This window comes from Oncorhynchus mykiss, chromosome 22, assembly GCF_013265735.2.
Source record: "Oncorhynchus mykiss isolate Arlee chromosome 22, USDA_OmykA_1.1, whole genome shotgun sequence".
Classification (NCBI taxonomy): domain Eukaryota; kingdom Metazoa; phylum Chordata; class Actinopteri; order Salmoniformes; family Salmonidae; genus Oncorhynchus; species Oncorhynchus mykiss.
Window position 1 is genome coordinate 4,524,379 of NC_048586.1, and position 18,298 is coordinate 4,542,676.

At 42.7% G+C, this 18,298-nt stretch overlaps 1 protein-coding gene across 5 annotated transcripts in view; it reads left to right on the plus strand.

Moving 5' to 3' along the window:
- Positions 1 to 18,298, plus strand: part of ppp2r3b (protein phosphatase 2, regulatory subunit B'', beta) — a 60,528-nt gene that overhangs the window by 22,698 nt on the left and 19,532 nt on the right. For 4 of the 5 annotated variants that reach the window (XM_021578654.2, XM_021578652.2, XM_021578655.2 and 1 more), the window contains exons 3-4: positions 16,352 to 16,537; positions 17,157 to 17,260. In XM_021578654.2, coding sequence (XP_021434329.1) covers positions 16,352 to 16,537; positions 17,157 to 17,260 — 290 coding nt within the window. Of the gene's footprint in view, positions 1 to 3,965; positions 4,518 to 16,351; positions 16,538 to 17,156; positions 17,261 to 18,298 lie in introns of those variants that run through there. The other variant, XM_021578656.2, reaches the window with a different exon arrangement.

The following is an 18,298-nucleotide window of genomic DNA, read 5'->3' on the forward strand; positions in this document are numbered from 1 at the left end:
AGACTATTGACATCTAGTGGAAACATTAGGAAGTGCAACATGACCAATATCCCGCTGTATCTTTGATAGGCTAGGAGTTGAAAACCTACAAACCTCAGATTTCCCACATCCTGGATGGATTTTTCTCAGATTTTCACCTGCCATATGAGTTCTGTTTTACTCAGCCATCATTCAAACAGTTTTAGAAACTTCAGAGTGTTTTCTATCCAAATGTACAAATTATTATATGCATATTCTAGCTTTTATGGCTGAGTAGCAGAAAGTTTACTCTGAGCACCTTATTCATCCAAGCTACTCAATACTGCCCCCCAGTCACCAAGAAGTTAACAGGCACCACATTGATTGTTTGCACCGCAGAACAAGCTAGTTAAACTAGTAATGTCATCAACCATGTGTAGTGAACTAGTGATTATGTTAAGATTAATTGTTTTTTTATAAGATAGGTTTAATGCTAGCTAGCAACTTACCTTGGCTCCTTGCTGCACTCGTGTAACAGGTGGTCAATCTGCCACGCAGTCTCCTCGTGGAGTGCAATATAATCGGCCATAATTACCGATTGTTATGAAACCGTGAAATCGGCCCTAATTAATCGTCCGATCTCTAATTAGGAGTTTACTCGCTCGCCTACGGATTCTCAGAAAGATCCCCGATCTGTGTCCCCTTTTCCGGCGTCTTTTCTTCACGCAAAAGGCGTGGATCTGGGCCTGTTCCAGTGAAAGGCGTGGATCTGGGCCTGTTCCAGTGAAAGGCGTGGATCTGGGCCTGTTCCAGTGAAAGGCGTGGATCTGGGCCTGTTCCAGTGAAAGGCGTGGATCTGGGCCTGTTCCAGTGAAAGGCGTGGATCTGGGCCTGTTCCAGTGAAAGGCGTGGATCTGGGCCTGTTCCAGTGAAAGGCGTGGATCTGGGCCTGTTCCAGTGAAAGGCGTGGATCTGGGCCTGTTCCAGTGAAAGGCGTGGATCTGGGCCTGTTCCAGTGAAAGGCGTGGATCTGGGCCTGTTCCAGTGAAAGGCGTGGATCTGGGCCTGTTCCAGTGAAAGGCGTGGATCTGGGCCTGTTCCAGTGAAAGGCGTGGATCTGGGCCTGTTCCAGTGAAAGGCGTGGATCTGGGCCTGTTCCAGTGAAAGGCGTGGATCTGGGCCTGTTCCAGTGAAAGGCGTGGATCTGGGCCTGTTCCAGTGAAAGGCGTGGATCTGGGCCTGTTCCAGTGAAAGCAGAATATCCTTCTCGTCGGACTTGTTAAAGGAAAAAGTTTCTTCCAGGCCGCGGTGAGTAATTGCTTTTCTGAAAGCAATTATTTTTTCGGTCATAAGAAACCGTAGAAGCAACATTATGTATACAATAAGTTATGCAAAAAAAAAATAAGAAATGATTGCACAATTGCTTGGGAGAATGCAAAACGTCAGCCATGTTCTTCATCGCCATCTTTTCAAAGGCCTATGGGCTAAGTCAAACCCAGAGTTTTTTTCTTGATCAGGTCATTTGGTCAGGAAAAAAACGAATTTGTGTATCATTAGCTCAATAGGCTAGTTCCAGTCGTTGATGCCCTTGGCTCCAGTTAATCGCCACGATCCATGATGACAGTGTCATTCTAACTACTGCCTTATCACTGTTTTATGCAAGCCAGCTGATCCTGCTCACATCATGTTCCGCTAGCAGGCCCTTCCCTAAGCCCACCATGTATGTTGGTGAAATGGGCCCTATTTTTGTTTTGGGTTCATATGGATTCCCAAATCCCTGTCTCAGCCATAAGATTGGCGAGGACAGGGCTAGAGCTTGCTCGATTCCATTTATAGGCTACTCTGCTATTGTTTGGTATTGACTTTCTCCCGCTGTTGGGTCAAAGGGGTCACTTGCTCACTCTCGCTCGTTCTCTCTCTCTCATGCTCGCTGTCGCTCTGTCTCGCACGCTCTCGCTCATTCTCACCATAATCTCTAACATTACGCAACAAGCTCTCACTGAGAGTATACTGTTTCCTGTTCATATTTAGAGCCTTCAGATTAGACACGTTGATGGGTGGACTCATTGTGTAAGAATGTGTTTATTTGTGTTTGACATGGTCTCTCTATAGTGTACCATGCCTACTTTTGTCTCTCTGCAATAGTTTTTATTTAATTGAAATGTTTTTTGCGTCTTCATCTTTTGGCAACCAGGGTAGGCTATAGCCTTTCAACAGCAGAGCAGACAAAAGCCCAAGGCTGAATTGGTGAGTGGTGCCATTGTTAAGTAGTTTTGGCCTCTGTGTGCGTGTGTGTGAGAGAGTGGCACTGTTGGCACTGACAGCTGTCCTCTCCAGTGAAGGCCCATCTGATTCTCCCAGTCAGTCCAGTAGTATTCAGCACCAGAGCTCACTGGTACTACAGTGAGACTTCTCTCCCTCCCTCCCTCCCTCCCTCCCTCTCGGTGTTCCATTTTCCAAAGAGAGGCTGTGTCCTAAAGTGTGAACGAACAGATCGTTATCACAGAATAATAACTCTGTTTAGGAAACAACTTCAGATTATGGCTCTTGCTAATGCAAACACTGACAGAAATATATATATATATGTATATGTATATGTATGTGTGTGTACTGACAGTTTCATGTGCTCAGTTTGTTTGAGTCCTCGTGTTTTCCTTTCGTGTTTGTGTCGAGCTGACGAGCGTAGAGGGACAACAAAAGGCAGATGGCGTGAAAAGGCTTCACAAATGGCTTATCAAACTGGTGCCGTATCCTGCTATTGGGGGACAACAGGATCTAGGTTTGTGCTGAAACCAGTGGAAGAATGTGGACTCTGTGATCCCGTCATCTAAAAATACTTATCATTTTAGCCCGGCTGTGCTTTTCTATTCACACCCTGCATTTTTACACACCACAACCACACACTGTATTCACTAACACACACACACACACATACACAGAGCTCAAGTCATTTTCAGCCTAATTAGATTTGTTTGAGAGAACAACTGGCGTTTTATAAAAACATCTCTCCTCTTGAACGCACCCCTCCTCCACGCCTAGGCTGCCTAGTGCCGTTGGATCAGCACGTTTATGGGGAATTTATGTAATTGCTGTCAGTCCAGGACAGGAGGCGGATGTTTGCGCAAGCACTAAAGATACATACATACTTGTTTCTCCAGATCTGGTGTCTTGGGTTGCCCAAACAGTGCTCGCTGGTGCTTTTAATAGGCAGAGACTGGTTCGGCCATCATTCTTTGAAATTCAACACTTCCCCTTCCATACCGCCGGCTAGGGCCCGTCAACTATAATAAGACGTGGAATGGATGGCAGCCCAAGCCTGTGAAGGGAAGGGAAGGCAAAACAAAGGAAGACCATACGACGTGATGCACAGAGGAAAACTGAGGCTTTTCTTTTCCCACTTTTTGTGAGTTGTCACAAGTTTTGATGGCTTCTCCTATCATCCCCATCGGTTCAAGTCTACACATTCATCCCTCAGCAAAAGGTGTGCCCTGCCTACATATATTTTGAATTTGGTTAAATATACCTTTTTAATATGACGGAGGCCCACTAATGAATCTGGCTGCTGCCACAGAACCTAGTATCTCATTCTGAGTGGACTCTCTGAATTCCCAACAAAATAGGAGGAAGAACTGACGGTGAATTTTGCATTTCGAAGCTCTTGCACTGAAGAAATGTTTGGTACTTCCAACTGCCAGCTGGATTGTGGTCATAAAGAGACAGCTCTAGGTATTTTCCTGTGGCACAGACCTACTAGTGTCTCTCGGGAACCTTTAGGTAATATGGTTCCTGTGCTGTTAGGAAGCTGGTAAGCAGGGGGTCATCTTGGCATTTGGCTGGCATTCCCAAGTTAGCGGGCCCTCAACAACAGCAGGTCTGTCTCTTTACATAACCTTCTATGAGAGCTGAGGAATGCAAACTGGAAAGGGCATATCCACACCTCTCTCTCTCACACACACACACACACACACACACAGAGTCCTTATCTCCCTAGTGGCTGCTGGTAGGCTGGGGCTCCCTGGCCCTAGCAGTCAGTCCCTGTGGTGTTTGGTGTGTGTGTGTAGGACAGCAGACAGACGGGCAGAGTTTTGAGGCTCGTGACACTGCAGCAGCTGCTGCCCAGCATTAAGAAGTTCTCGCTCTGTTAAAGGACAGTCACAGGGACAGAGGAGTGCTACCACTACTTCCACTGCCTACTGCTACGCTGACTTCAAGAGGCTCTCCCAGGACAAGGACAGTGGACACGCACTGAGTGTTTGTTTGAGTAATTAGCCTAACTACTGCTAGCACTACTACTACTCCCACTACTACTCTTGCGATTTCTACTATTGGGACAATCCATAGGAAGATAATCCCATTGGATCAGAGGGTGTGGATCTGTGTGTGCGTTTGTGCGGAGGCATCCTGTCCTGTCTGGCGCGAGGATGAGGATGAAGGAGCTGTCGTTGCGTCAGGACCCTGACCTGAGGAAGGAGCTGGCTCTGCTGGCCCGCGGATGTGACTTCGTTCTGCCATCACGCTTCAAGAAGAGGCTCCGAGCCTTCCACGCTGAGCAAGGACAGGCAGGTGGTCCACTCCCAATACAAGACTGTGTTTTCATCCTCTATAGTGTTTGTTTGTCTGTATGAATGATTGTTTCGGCTAAGCCTTCCAGCAAGGACAGACCTGCGGTCCTACTGTAGCCTATGAGGTGGCAGTCTGTTGGAGTCCATCGATCTACTATGTCCATCAGCAGTAGGCAAACTGAAGAATGTAAAAGCTTTCCAAAAGGACAGGTCCTATACAGTCCTAGCAGTCTAGGACAAACATTACTGGCTGTGACATGATTTGTGACTTATAACAAGGACATGCATGTTGTCCATCCATGTTGTCTGTTGCGGTCTGTTACTCTTGGGGTTAGATACATTTTGGATTGTGGCAAAGGAAGACTGGGTTAGGGGCTGGAAATAGATGTTTATTTTGTTCAGTAGGTCATGGTTGCATACCACTTAGCATGCTCCAATACATAGCTTTATTATGTGGTGGTACGCTAGTATGGATATTGGAACAGAGGCCATGTCACATTTTTATGTCTTTACTCCCATGTCTCACAAACTCTGATTTGTAGATGCATTGTGGGTAATGTAGTTGATGTAGCCAGCAGTAGCTGTGCTTGTAGTTGGAGGTGTGAACATTTTAAATATTTAAATGAAATTGAGACATTAACATTAAGAAGAAATATATATTCCACAAAATGTAAAATCACAGTGCAGTTATCAAAACTACCACTAACAGGTCCCGATCATAAAGGGGAAAAATAATGCAACAATGCTGCAATGTTAGTAGAAGATATGCATCTGTCTAATTATTTGCCATGGATATAAAGCGCTCCGCACGCCATCGTTAAGTTGGAAAAATGGCAGAGAAAGGCAAGCAACCGCAGCGAACAGCCTGCTCTGCTGCGCTGTGTGTTTTTTTTTTTTTTTTTTTTTTAAATAGATGACCTAACTTTACAAAGTAACAATTGGTGCGTTGGAAACATGCTGAAGTATGGACTGACTGCTGGGAACATGCCTACAACTTCACCAGCAAGCTGTCAAACTATTGTAAATAAGTGACAAGCTACACAGTGTTTATCACTGCAGTGCCCAACATCCTTAGCTAGCTAGAATTCTATCCCTGTGTTTGTCAGTGAAGCTAGCTAGCAGCGGGCAGGCTATCACAAGCTAAATCAGCTGATGGAATCACTGGGGACCGATATACTTGCACATTTTAGTAAAGATGTTTTTGTTTTTACAACTTTCTCACTGCCGATCAGGGTATGCACACAACAGAACACAACAGCAAGTGGCCACTCGATAAAGGGCTTAGGGACTGTTTGGTTTGAGATTCAGCCTATGACTGTGTTTAGTTTAGAATTTCATTGCTCCTTAGCGTTCATACGCAACAGGACCATATTCTGAATTGTGGAATTTTATATATTTTTCTCACACAAAAAAATACAAAAATAAATGACAGTTAAGATTAAGTAAAATTGTCAATTTGTCACATCCCTAATTGTAGTCATTCCAGTAGGTCTGTTTTTTATTTATATATATATATATACATTTAAAAAAACTTTATTTAACTAGGCAAGTCAGTTAAGAACAAATTATTATTTTCAATGACAGCCTAGGAACAGCGGGTTACCTGCGTGTTCAGGGGCAGAACGACAGATTTGTACCTTGTCAGCTTGAGGATTTGAACTTGCAATCTTCCGGTTACTAGTCCAACGCTCTAACCACTAGGCTACCCTGTGTGTAAATGGCTTCCAGTTAGATCTTAGGCAACCTGTCTATACTGTGGCACAGGTGAGCCATAATTTGCTAAACTAGGCCAGGCTATGTTATCTTGCTTAAACTGATAGTTTGAGATTTTGGTAATTAACGCTAGCTGATCTCTTCGTCATTGCGCTAGTTAGCAATTGCGCTCGAACTATCCTTTTAAACCAAGAAATCCCACACAGAGAAACAACATGTTTTCTAAGGGGGACCTGGCCCAAGAAGACCGATCCAAAGCTTTGGTTTTAGGCTGTTTTTAAGGATACTGTTGTTGTGGTTGTAAATGTTGTCCCAGGACACGATAAACTTAAATTCAGCTTAGGGGTGAGCCCCAAGTTGAGGTGCCCTTGTGCACTGTGTTTAGTTTGACCGACCATGTAGTTCTTGTGAATGTGTGGAATATTGCAAGGATTAGCGGTTGTGCTTAGGGGAGCGCTGCTGGTGGAGAGAGAGTGGTAGGGGGGGGGGGGGGGGGGGGTGGACAGTTGGACAGTTGAGTGGGGCAGCAGGAGTAATCTGTCCTTTTATAGCCATAGCTGACACCCGCGCGCAGAGGGGAGCAGGGGAAGATCAACAGCGTTTATCTATGTCTGCTCTGAGCAGAATACCACCTGACAGAATGCCACAGAATATTTCCAAACAGACAACACTGCGCACGCCGTACAAGGACTCTTGTAGATAGACATTTAGACTTCTAGATCACTGCTCTCTTGGTTCATCTGTATGAATTAGGATAACTGACTTTGACAATAAGGTCTGTTGTTACAGAGCCATGTGTAGGGTGAGTTAAAGGCCACTAACTGGAGATTGGGGAAAACAGAATACAACAAAACACACACATTTTTGTTTTAGGAGCGCCTAACATTGTTTGTTTTCAGGCATGGACACAGCTCATTTAAAGGACGAGCAGACCGATCCAGAGGTTAGATTCTTGAATCATGTAAATGGTCTCTGGGAATGATGTACATTTTGATATTTATGTCATTTTAGCAGACAGATCGATGGCCGTCTGCACCTATCTGTCTGATAACACTCATGGGATAGCTAAAAAGAAGTCCAGCTACAATATGCTGTCCTAAGTTAACATTAGAAAATATTACCAAGGTGACATCGTCCACTGAATCACATTTTCACCCTCAAGAGTCCGTTAATTTACTAAAAACTACTGTATAAACCTGTAGCTAATATTGTCATTTTTTTAATGAGCAAGTCTTCACTATCTAATTCTACGTCTAGGTGTTTTGTGGTGGCAGAATAAGTTTATGAAATGTGCATGAAAATTTGCTAGCTGAACCCGTCTCCAGTCAATCCATATGAAAGGAAAGGCAGGGATGCTAACACCAGTTCACACACTCCATGCTAAATACTCACTCTAGCTAACTAGTTAGTGTAGTGAAGTTCTAACTAATGCACAAATTAGTTTTCATGTAAATAGTGCACTGAGTTTTACAGTACAGCTGACTTTTCTCTACAACTTTATTGCTTTAGCCAAATGTTACACAGTAGCAAGGCACAGTGCCAGCTGTCAGTCAACAAGCTAGCAAACTAAGTGCACTTTGTTGATTAGGATATCCTAATAGTATGTGTGCAATGCATGATGGGTCTATGCAAATCGTAATGGGGTGTTTGGGATCAAATTGATCATGACAGGTATACTAGGGTTAATATCATACAGGCTAGTTATCATATAGCTTATTATAAACTGGGTGGTTCGAGCCCTGAATGCTGATTTGGCTGACAGCAGTGGTATATCAGACCATATACCATGGGTATGAGACATGTATTTTTACTTATCTAATTGCGTTGGTAACCAGTTTAGAATAGCAATAAGGCACCTCGGGGGGTTGTGGTATATGGCCAATATACCACGGATAAGGGATGTATCCAGGCACTCTGCGTTGCATCGTGCATAGGAACAGTTTTTAGCTGTGGTATATTGGCCATATACCACACCTCCTCGTGCCTTATTGCTTAAATAACACACTCAGCTCAGCCATTATGAGCCTAGGAGCAGACAATTCTGTCTTCGGTGGAAACATTGTAGGGACACACACACACACACACACACAGCTGTGCCCAATCTCTGACATGCTTTGGGTTTTATGTTACTGGGGTTGCAGCAGGCACTTTGGAATAACATTCAGGTTTTAGGAGGATTGATCTCCACAGATTCAGAGAATAGAACAATGGTGGGTCTGGTTGTACCCTATGACATAAGCAAAGCACCAATCCCTTGAACAATGCTGAACGTTAAAAGTTTGCCGATGACACTCTCACTCACTCAATTCACAGGGCTTTATTGGCATGGGAAATGTGTTTTACATTTCAAAAGCAAGTGAAATAGATAATAAACTAATGTGAAATAAGCAATTATAAATCAACAGTAAACATTACACACACATGCCTGCTATGAACTGCTGTTCTTCTCTAATCAGGGGTCTGGCATTCAGGCCCAGCCAAGATGGCTCTTGTCCTGTCTCTCTGGGTGGCTGTCTCCTGACTGCTTTCAGAGACATGCTGGTTATCTCTGGTTGCCAGATTACACTCGTACACAAACAGAACAAAACACACACACACACCTACATTTAGAGCTCTCTGATCTCTTTTTTACTCTACTATTAGGCCTAATTAACTACTTGTTGTTTACAAACTGATAACGTTTGCCACTTTGTTATGTCAGGGACGTTTAGAATAGGCCAGGCTGTCTTCTCTGTTTTTCCTTCAGCATGTAGATAGATAATCAACAAGGAGTAAGTAGAGATTAACTTCTTAACCTTAACATCTATAGTTTTCTGTTGAATGACTGAAATGTTACAAATCCCATTGATATGGATTTTGCCATCTTCGCTTCTCTCTTGGGCTTTACTTCTTGTATTGTTCATTAATTGGGCTAGTCTATACATTTAAGGCAACCAATACCTACCTACTGCTTTAGTTGGGCTACAAACTTAGGTCTACTAATATCTACCAGTACTTACTTACCTGTCTGGTCATAAGCTTAGGTCTACCAATACCTACCTACCTCTTTGGTTGGGCTACATCAACTCCGGTCTACCATGACCTACCTACCTCTCTAGTAGGGCAGGAAATTGCCAGGGGCCTCACGTTATGATATTATCACGATACGTAGGTGCCGAAACTATATGTATTGTGATTCGATACTGAGATTTTGTGATTCAATGTTCCAAACATATTGTTCACCATATGTATGCTACAGAGGGACAAGAGAGCCATGAGAAAACAACAAGTTTTAATTAGTCATAGAATTAAACGTGTTGAACACACATTGACTCCCTGTTTTAGAAGATGGAGAACAAGCTATGAAGGGAAAATACTGGATAGTTGTTGCAGGTTCAGCCAACTAGCACAAACATAATATTACAATATGATATTGTCAAATAATATTTTGATTATTGAACTATTGTCACCCCCCCCCCCCCCCCCCCCCCCCCCCCCCCCCCCATTTTTACAAAATGGATTTAAAACTTTCTTGATTACTTAATTAAGTATTCAACCCCCTGAGTCAATACATGTTAGAATCACCTTCGGCAGTGATTACAACTGTGAGTCTTTCTGGGTAAGTCTCTTAAGAGCTTTGCACACCTTCTTTAAAAAAAAATGCTTCCAGCTCTGTCAAGTTGTTTGTTGATCGTTGCTAGACAGCCATTTTCAAGTCTTGCCATATATTTTCAAGCAGATTTAAGTCAACTGTAACTAGGCCACTCAGGAACATTTTATGTCATTTTGGTAAGCAACTCCAATGTATATTCCTCTTCTTCCCTGCATAAGAAAGTTCTGTCAGACTCTGGCATCATGACTAAGAAGAATGGGATAATAATTTTATCAGGACAGGCTTTTTATTTGAGCGAAACGGTGGTTTAATTGACCCTGGTCAGTCAATCGACTGCTCTTCCGTCTGCCAACCTCTAGCTGAATCAACGGTTAACCCGTCAACTTCTTGAATCTTTGTTTTCATTTAAACAATTTACTATCAATGATGTGCTAGATGCCTTGCTTAATATTGTTGTAAAAACATCCACTGGGGGGGCTGATATGCTTGATCCATTTTTGCTGCAGCTCTCTGCCCCCCTGATTTGCCAAATCATTAACCCATATTTTTAACCTGACGATGATATCTGGGACTATCCCTAAGGTTTGGAAGGTGGCCCATGTACCCCCCCTCACAAAGGTGGTGACCCTTGTGACCTAAATCATTATCGCCCTATTTCTAAACTTTCTTGTCTCGCTAAAATATTATAATCCTTGATTAATTCTAAATGTACATCAGTTGGGTTTTAGACCAGGTCATAGCGCTCACTGCTGCATCCCTAGTTATACGTTATGTGGTTAACTGTATGGATAAAGGAAACTTGGTGCTGCACTCTTCATTGACCTGTCAGGCTTTCGAAACTGTTGCTCACTCACTCACTGTTAATTCCGATGCTTTCCTCAATTGCTCTAGGCTGCATGTAACTGGTTAAAAAATTACTTGACAGATAGAACTCAATGTATATCTACTGATGGTGTTAAATCAGGTTTCCTGGAAAGGTGTCCCACAGGGGTCGATTCTGGGTCCTGTACTTTTGACTGTTTATATTAGCAATATCGACTTGTCTGTAAAAAAAAAAAATGTAACATGCACTTGCATGCCAATGATACTGTTGTGTATCCTATTGCTCCCACGGTTGACCAGGCTCTATCTGAACTACAGTCTGCCTTTATTGTATTGGAAAAAATCTTTATTGACCTGAAATTAGTATTGAATGCAGGTAAAACTAAGTATACAGTGCATTTGGAAAGTATTCGGACCCTTTGACAATACCCCATAATGACAAAGCGAACACACGTTTTTAGAAAATTTAGCAAATGTATTAAACATAAAAAAACAGATACCTTAAACAGACCCTTTGCTATGAGACTCAAAATTGAGCTCAGGTGCATCCTGTTTCATCATTCATCATCCTTGAAATTCTTCTACAACTTGATTGGAGTCCACCTGTGGTAAATTCAATTCATTGGACATGAAAGGCACACACGTCTATATACGGTCCCACTGTTGACTGTGCCCCCGCACATTGACTCTGTACCGGTACCCCCTGTATATAGCCTCACTATTGTTATTTTACTGCTGCTCTTTAATTATTTATTTTATTTATTTTTAATTATTTTTTTCTTAAATGTATTGTTGGTTTAAGGCTTGTAAGTAACTATTTCACTTTACGCTCTACACCTGTTATATTCGGCGCATGTGACAAATAAAATGTTATTTTATTTGTTTAATGCCAGTGGCAGGTCATTGGTAAAACTAGAAAAGAGTAGAGGGTCTAGAGAAGCTACCATTAAAAAAAACTGAGTTCTATTAGATATCTCTGAATCCACAATATGGAAGAGTTTGAAAAGCCATAACACAACAACCGGTTATGGTCAATAATATCAAAGGTTGCACTGAAATCTAACAGTACAGCTCCCACAATATTATTATCAATTTCTTTCAACCAGTCATCAGTAATTTGTGTCAGTGCAGTACATATTGTGTGCCCTTCTCTATAAGCATGCTGAAAGTCTGTTCATTTGTTTACAGAGAAATTGCATTGTATTTGGTCAAACAATTATTTTCTAAATGTTTGCCAAGAGCTGGCAGCAGGCTTATAGGTCTGCTTTTAGAGCCAGTGAAGGCCACTTTACCACTCTTGGGTAGTGGAATTACTATGGCTTCCCTCCAAGCTCAGATTAAAGATATGACAGATAGGAGTGGCAATAGGAGTCGGATACCATCCTCAGTAGCTTTCCTTGTAAGTTGTCAATGTCAGGAGGTTTGTCAATATTGATCGATAACAAAACATTTTCCACTTCCCCCACACCTAACTTAAAAAAATCAAACTTGCAATGCTTTTCTTTATAAAAAATAAATAAAAATGATGCATGAATACGATGGCTCACTGTTCATTGCTGGCATTTCCTGCCTACATTTGCCCACATTGCCAATGAAGTAATCATAAAAATAATTGGCAACATCAAATGGTTTTGTGATGAATAAGCCATCTGATTTGATAAAAGATGGAGTTGAATTTGTCTTTCTGCCCATAATTTCATTTAAAGTACTCAAGTTTCCACCCCCCCTGTCATTCTTTATATAATTGATATTGGCTTCAAAATATAGTTTCTTTTTTTTTTAGTTTAGTCACATAATTTCTCAATTTGCAGTAAATCAGCCAGTCAGATGTGCAGCCAGACTTATTAGCCACTCCTTTTACCCCTTTCAACCATACAGTTTTAACATTCCTCATCAATCCATGGAGCCTTAAGTTCTAACGGTCAGTTTCTTAACAGGTGCATGTTCGTCAATAATTGGAAGAAGCAATTTCATAAATTCATCAAGTGCAGCGTCTGGATTTCATCACCCACATACAGCAAAATCTTTTGTATGATCTCTTATACAGTATTTTAGGCCCAGCTTTTGGAACCTTGGCTTTCCTGGCTATAGCCACAATATTGTGATAACTGCATCCAATGGGTACGGATACAGCTTTAGAACATGTTCTACTGTATTAGTACAAATGTGATTTAATACATGTGGATGATCTTGTTCCTGTAGTGTTTGTAAACACCTTGGTAGGTTGATTTAATAACCTGAACCAGATTACAAGCACTGGTTACAGTGAGAAGCTTCCTTGAGCGGACAGCTTGATGAAAACCAGGCAATAGTCAGGTCCCCAAGAAAGTAAACCTCTATTTTTACGTCACTTATACTATCAAGCATTTCACACACATTATTTATATACTGACTGTTAGCACTTGGTGACCTATAGCAACACCCTAAAGGAAAGGGCTTCAGATGTGCCAAGTGAATAGGCAACCACAACACTTAAATGTGACTTGACATAAGATCTTCTCTAAGCATTTCAGGGATATAGCTCTGAAATAATACGGCAACACCTCCAACCATAATTGTTTGTCTCTTCTATAATGTTATATCCTTGTATTGCTTCTGCTGTATTATCAAAATAATTATCTCAGTGAGTTCAGAAATAGCTAATTGTCTGATGTTAGGAAGTTATTGATTTCATGAACCTTATTTCTAAGGCTACATGTATTAATATGTGCTATTTTCAGCCCTTTCCTGGGTAGCTTATCAGAGATGAAAAAGAGCAAACAAAGCAAGATGAAAAAATATATACATTCAGCATTCCATTAGTCAATTTGTGTGTGTGTGTGTGTGTGTGTGTGTGTATGTGTGCTACGAACCCATATGCTTAGCTCTTTCATCCCTTCCAGGCGGGAAGGGTGGACAATGAGCCTGTCATAGCGGAGGTAAGCAATGTCCCCACGTGCTCTGTCAGCTTTCATCGCTGGGATAAGTTCTTTCCTCTTCTGGCGCACAGCTTCAGGATGTACTTATTGAGGAAAATATACGTTCCTCTCAAGTTCTTGGCTCTTTCCAGAACAGCTACCTTGTCCTTGAACCTCAGGAACTTGACCACTATGGCCCTGGGCCTGTCACCTGGGCCGGTGGTGGGTTTTCCAGTCCTGTGGGCGCGCTCTACCTCAATCTTCCTGTGGTCCATCTTCAATTTCTTATGAACTCAGCAAAAAAAGAAACGTCCCTTTTTCAGGACTCTGTCTTTCAAAGATAAATTGTAAAAATCCAAATAATTCACAGATCTTCATTGTAAAGGGTTTAAACACTGTTCCCCATGCTTGTTCAATGAACCATAAACAATTAATGAACATGCACCTGTGGAAAGGTCGTTAAGACACTAACGGCTTATAGACGGTAGGCAATTAAGGTCACAGTTATGAAAACTTAGGACACTAAAGAGGCCTTTCTACTGACTCTAAAACACCAAAAGGAAGATGCCCAGGGTCCCTGCTCATCTGCGTGAATGTGCCTTAGGCATGCTGCAAGGAGGCATGAGGACTGCAGATGTGGCCAGGGCAATAAATTGCAATGTCCATACTGTGAGACGCCTAAGACAGCGCTACAGGGAGACAGGACGGACAGCATATTGTCCTCGCAGTGGCAGACCACGTGTAACAACACCTGCACAAGATCGGTACATCTGAACATCGCACCTACTGGACAGGTACAGGATGGCAACATCAACTGCCCGAGCTACATCAGGAACGCACAATCCCTCCATCAGTGCTCAGACTGTCCGTCCTGCAATAGGCTGAGAGAGGCTAGACTGAGGGATTTTAGGCCTGTTGTAAGCAGGTCCTCACCAGACATCACCGGCAACAAAGTTTCCTATGGACACAAACCCACCGTCGCTGGACCAGACAGGACTGGCAAAAAGTGCTCTTCTCTGACGAGTCATGGTTTTGTGTCACCAGGGGTGATGGTTGGATTCGCGTTTATCGTCGAAGGAATGAGCGTTACGCCAAGGCCTGTACTCTGGAGCGGGATCGAGGTGGAGGGTGGTCTGGGGCGGTGTGTCACAGCATCATCAGACTCATGTGGTACCCTTCCTGCAGGCTCATCCTGACATGACCCTCCAGCATGACAATGTCACCAGCCGTACTGCTCGTTCTGTGCGTGATTTCCTGCATACAGGAATGTCAGTATTCTGCCATGGCCAGCAAAGAGCCTGGATCTCAATCCCATTGAGCACTTCTGGGACCTGTTGGATCGGAGGGTGAGGGTTAGGGCCATTCCCCCCCAGAAATGTCCGGGAACTTGCAGGTGCCTTGGTTGAAGAGTGGGGAAACATTTCACAGCAAGAACTGGCAAAAAACTGCAGTACTTAATGCAGCTGGTGGCCACACCCAATACTGACTGTTACTTTGATTTTGACCCCCCCTTTGTTCAGGGACACATTATTCCATTTATGTTAGTCACAGGTCTGTGGAACTTGTTCAGTTTGTCTCAGTTATTGAATCTTGTTATGTTCATACAAATATTTACACATGTTAAGTTTGCTGAAAATAAACGCGGTTGGCAGTGAGAGAACGGTTCTTTTTTTTGCTGAGTTTAGAGGTCCTGTTCTGTAGTCAGGTCGTCTATGCTAGCTGCTACGCCAAATAGCTCTTCAGACCTGGCCTTGGTCGGCAGGATCACTGGACAGATGCAGCCATCACCATGCTTGAAAATATGAAGGGTGGTACTCAGTGATGTGTTCAGATCACAATATTAATTTCTGTCACATTTTTTGTTTTGGAATACACACACACACACACACACACACATACATACATACATACATACATACATACATACATACATACATACATACATACATACATACATACATACATACATACATACATACATACATACATACATACATACATACATACATACATACATACATACATCATTTGCAAATAAATTCATAAAAAATCCTACAATGTGATTTTCTGGATTTTTTTTCTTCTCATTTTGTCTGTCATAGTTGAAGTGTACCTATGATGAAAATTACAGGCCTCATCTTTTTAAGTGGGAGAACTTGCACAATTGCTGGCTGACTAAATACTTTTTTGCCCCACTGTACATACATGTGTAGATAGAGAGATGTATACAATGGGTGTGAGTACTTTCTGATGGCACTGTGCCTCTCTTGTCAGGAGATAATTCATTGGATCAAGCATCTCTAGAGCATTTTCACTTACCATTCTGTATGTTAATATCAGGTCATGCAGTAGGCTGTATTTTACAGCTTTGCATTTGAAATGAACATGGATCACTGCTGTCAATTATTCTTGGATCGTAGCATACATTATTCAATGCTTTCATTCAGATAATTTGATACATCATTTCCATTAATCTGTTGCTTTTTCGATGTAGACTTGTGTGTAGAAGTCTATCCTGCTGGTTGGCGCCTGCCAGAATGTCTCTTAGTGTAAATGGTGTGTTTTGAACATTCCAACATCACTTGACACATCTTTATTGAAAGCCATTAGTTAATTGGTTGAAGGGAGGGGGAAGTCGTTTCCCTAATGGGGCAGATGGAGGCGGGGCCGGTGGTGGATTACTTTATTGGGACTAGGTAGCCTTTGCTTACTTTAGCCAGCACTAGTGTCGTTGGGTCCTAAATGTTAGATACTGTTAGCCGCTGATGCTAACACAGGCTATTTCTGTCCTGTCTGTTTCTCCTCAGGCCCAGGTGAAGAGCGAGGCGCCTGTTCCCACGGCGCTGAGTGAAAGCATTCCAAAGTTCTACTTTCCGCGGGGGCGGCCCAAAGCCAACCTCAACATCGACGGCCTCATTGCTAAGATCGAGAAAATATTTTCCCAATTCCCCAATGAAAGGGCCACCATTGAGGACATGGGGAAGGTTGCCAAGGTGAGAAGGTGATTTGTAGTGCCGAGGCTCTGTAGCCACCCAGCAAATTTGTTTTCATTAGTGCAATTAGCCCCTGGCTTTAGTTAAGGTTTGCAGCTCAGACTTGGTTTTTCTCTCTCTCTCTTAACCCATGAAAATATTATTTCTGACCCCCCCCCAGGTATGTGACCGCTGACCTGTGGGGGAACCTGAGTTGAGAAAGAAACATCAGCCAGGTTACCTCAGGGAGGTCTTTGGGGGGAAACACCACTATTATCTGTGGGATATGAGCACTTTATTGACATTTTCAATAAAAATCGAATCCTCTTCAGGTCAAAGCCAGTCAGCCCAGGAAATCGCTGTGTCACGTTTTGACGGCTGGATTAAATGTTTTTAGTTGGAATTAGAGCAGAGTGACTGACAGCTGTAAGGTGGAGAGAGAAACTCAAAAAAGCACTGTAAAACAAAATAACATTTAGTTCACCCTGATGGAGGACAATGTTGAACATTTAAGCGTGTAGCTGGACAATATTTAGTTTGACACAGTTCTATTACGTGTGAGCTGTAAAGGATAGATTCAACTGCACAGAAGAGGACACTCGTCTAAATCCCTTATTTCTCCCTTCTTATCCCCCTCCAGGCGTGTGAGTGTCCTCTCTACTGGAAAGCTCCATTGTTCAATTCGGCTGGAGGCGATAGGACGGGCTTCGTGTCCGTTCACAAGTTTGTGGCCATGTGGAGAAAGTAAGACAATGGCTCTTGTACCCAGCCAGCCGACCCCACAGAGCTACTCTCACAACCCATAGTCTCTCGTAAACAACTACCAATAGCCACATGTGATGGCCAAAGCTTAAGCAAAGAATACACAGTAACTGGTCTTCCAATAATGTTTTGTCTTATTTTTTCATAGCAAATAAAACGGTTGAAAAACAAACACTTGAAATGTTTACATGTACAGTGCATTTGGAAAGTATTCAGACCACTCGACTTTTTCCACATTTTGTTAGGTTACAGCCTTGTTCTAAAATGTATTAAATTGTTTGTTTTTCCCTCAATCTACATAATACCCCATAATGATAATACCCCATAATGACAAAGAAAAACATGGTTTTAGAAATGTTTAATTTATCAAAATAATAAAAAATGATATCACATTTACATAAGTATTCAAACCCTTTACTCAGTACTTTGTTGAAGCACCTTTGGCAGCGATTACAGCCTCGAGTCTTCCTGGATATGACGTTACAAGCTTCGCACACCTGTATTTGGGGAGTTTCTCTCGTTCTTCTCTGCAGATCCCCTCAAGCTCTGTCGGGTTGGATGGGGAGCGTCGCTGCACAGGTATTTTCAGTTCTCTCCAGAGATGTTCGATCAGGTTCAAGACCGGGCTCTGGCTGGGCCACTCAAGGACATTCAGAGATTTGTCTGAAGCCACTCCTGCGTTGGCTTGGCTGTGTGCTTAGGGTCGTCGTCTTGTTGGAAGGTGAACCTTCGTCCCAGTCTGAGGTCCTGAGCACTCTGGAGCAGGATTTTATCAAGGATCTCTGTACTTTGCTCCATTCATCTTTGCTGTGACTAGTCTCTCAGTCCCTCCTGCTGAAAAACATCCCCACAGCATGATGCTGCCCACCACCATGTTTCACAGTAGGGATGGTGCCAGGATCCCTCCACACGTAGCGCTTGGCTTTCAGGCCAAAGAGTTAAATCTTGCTTTTATTCAGACCAGAGAATCTTGTTTCTCCTGGTCGGAGAGTATTTAGGTGCCTTTTGGCAAACTCCAAG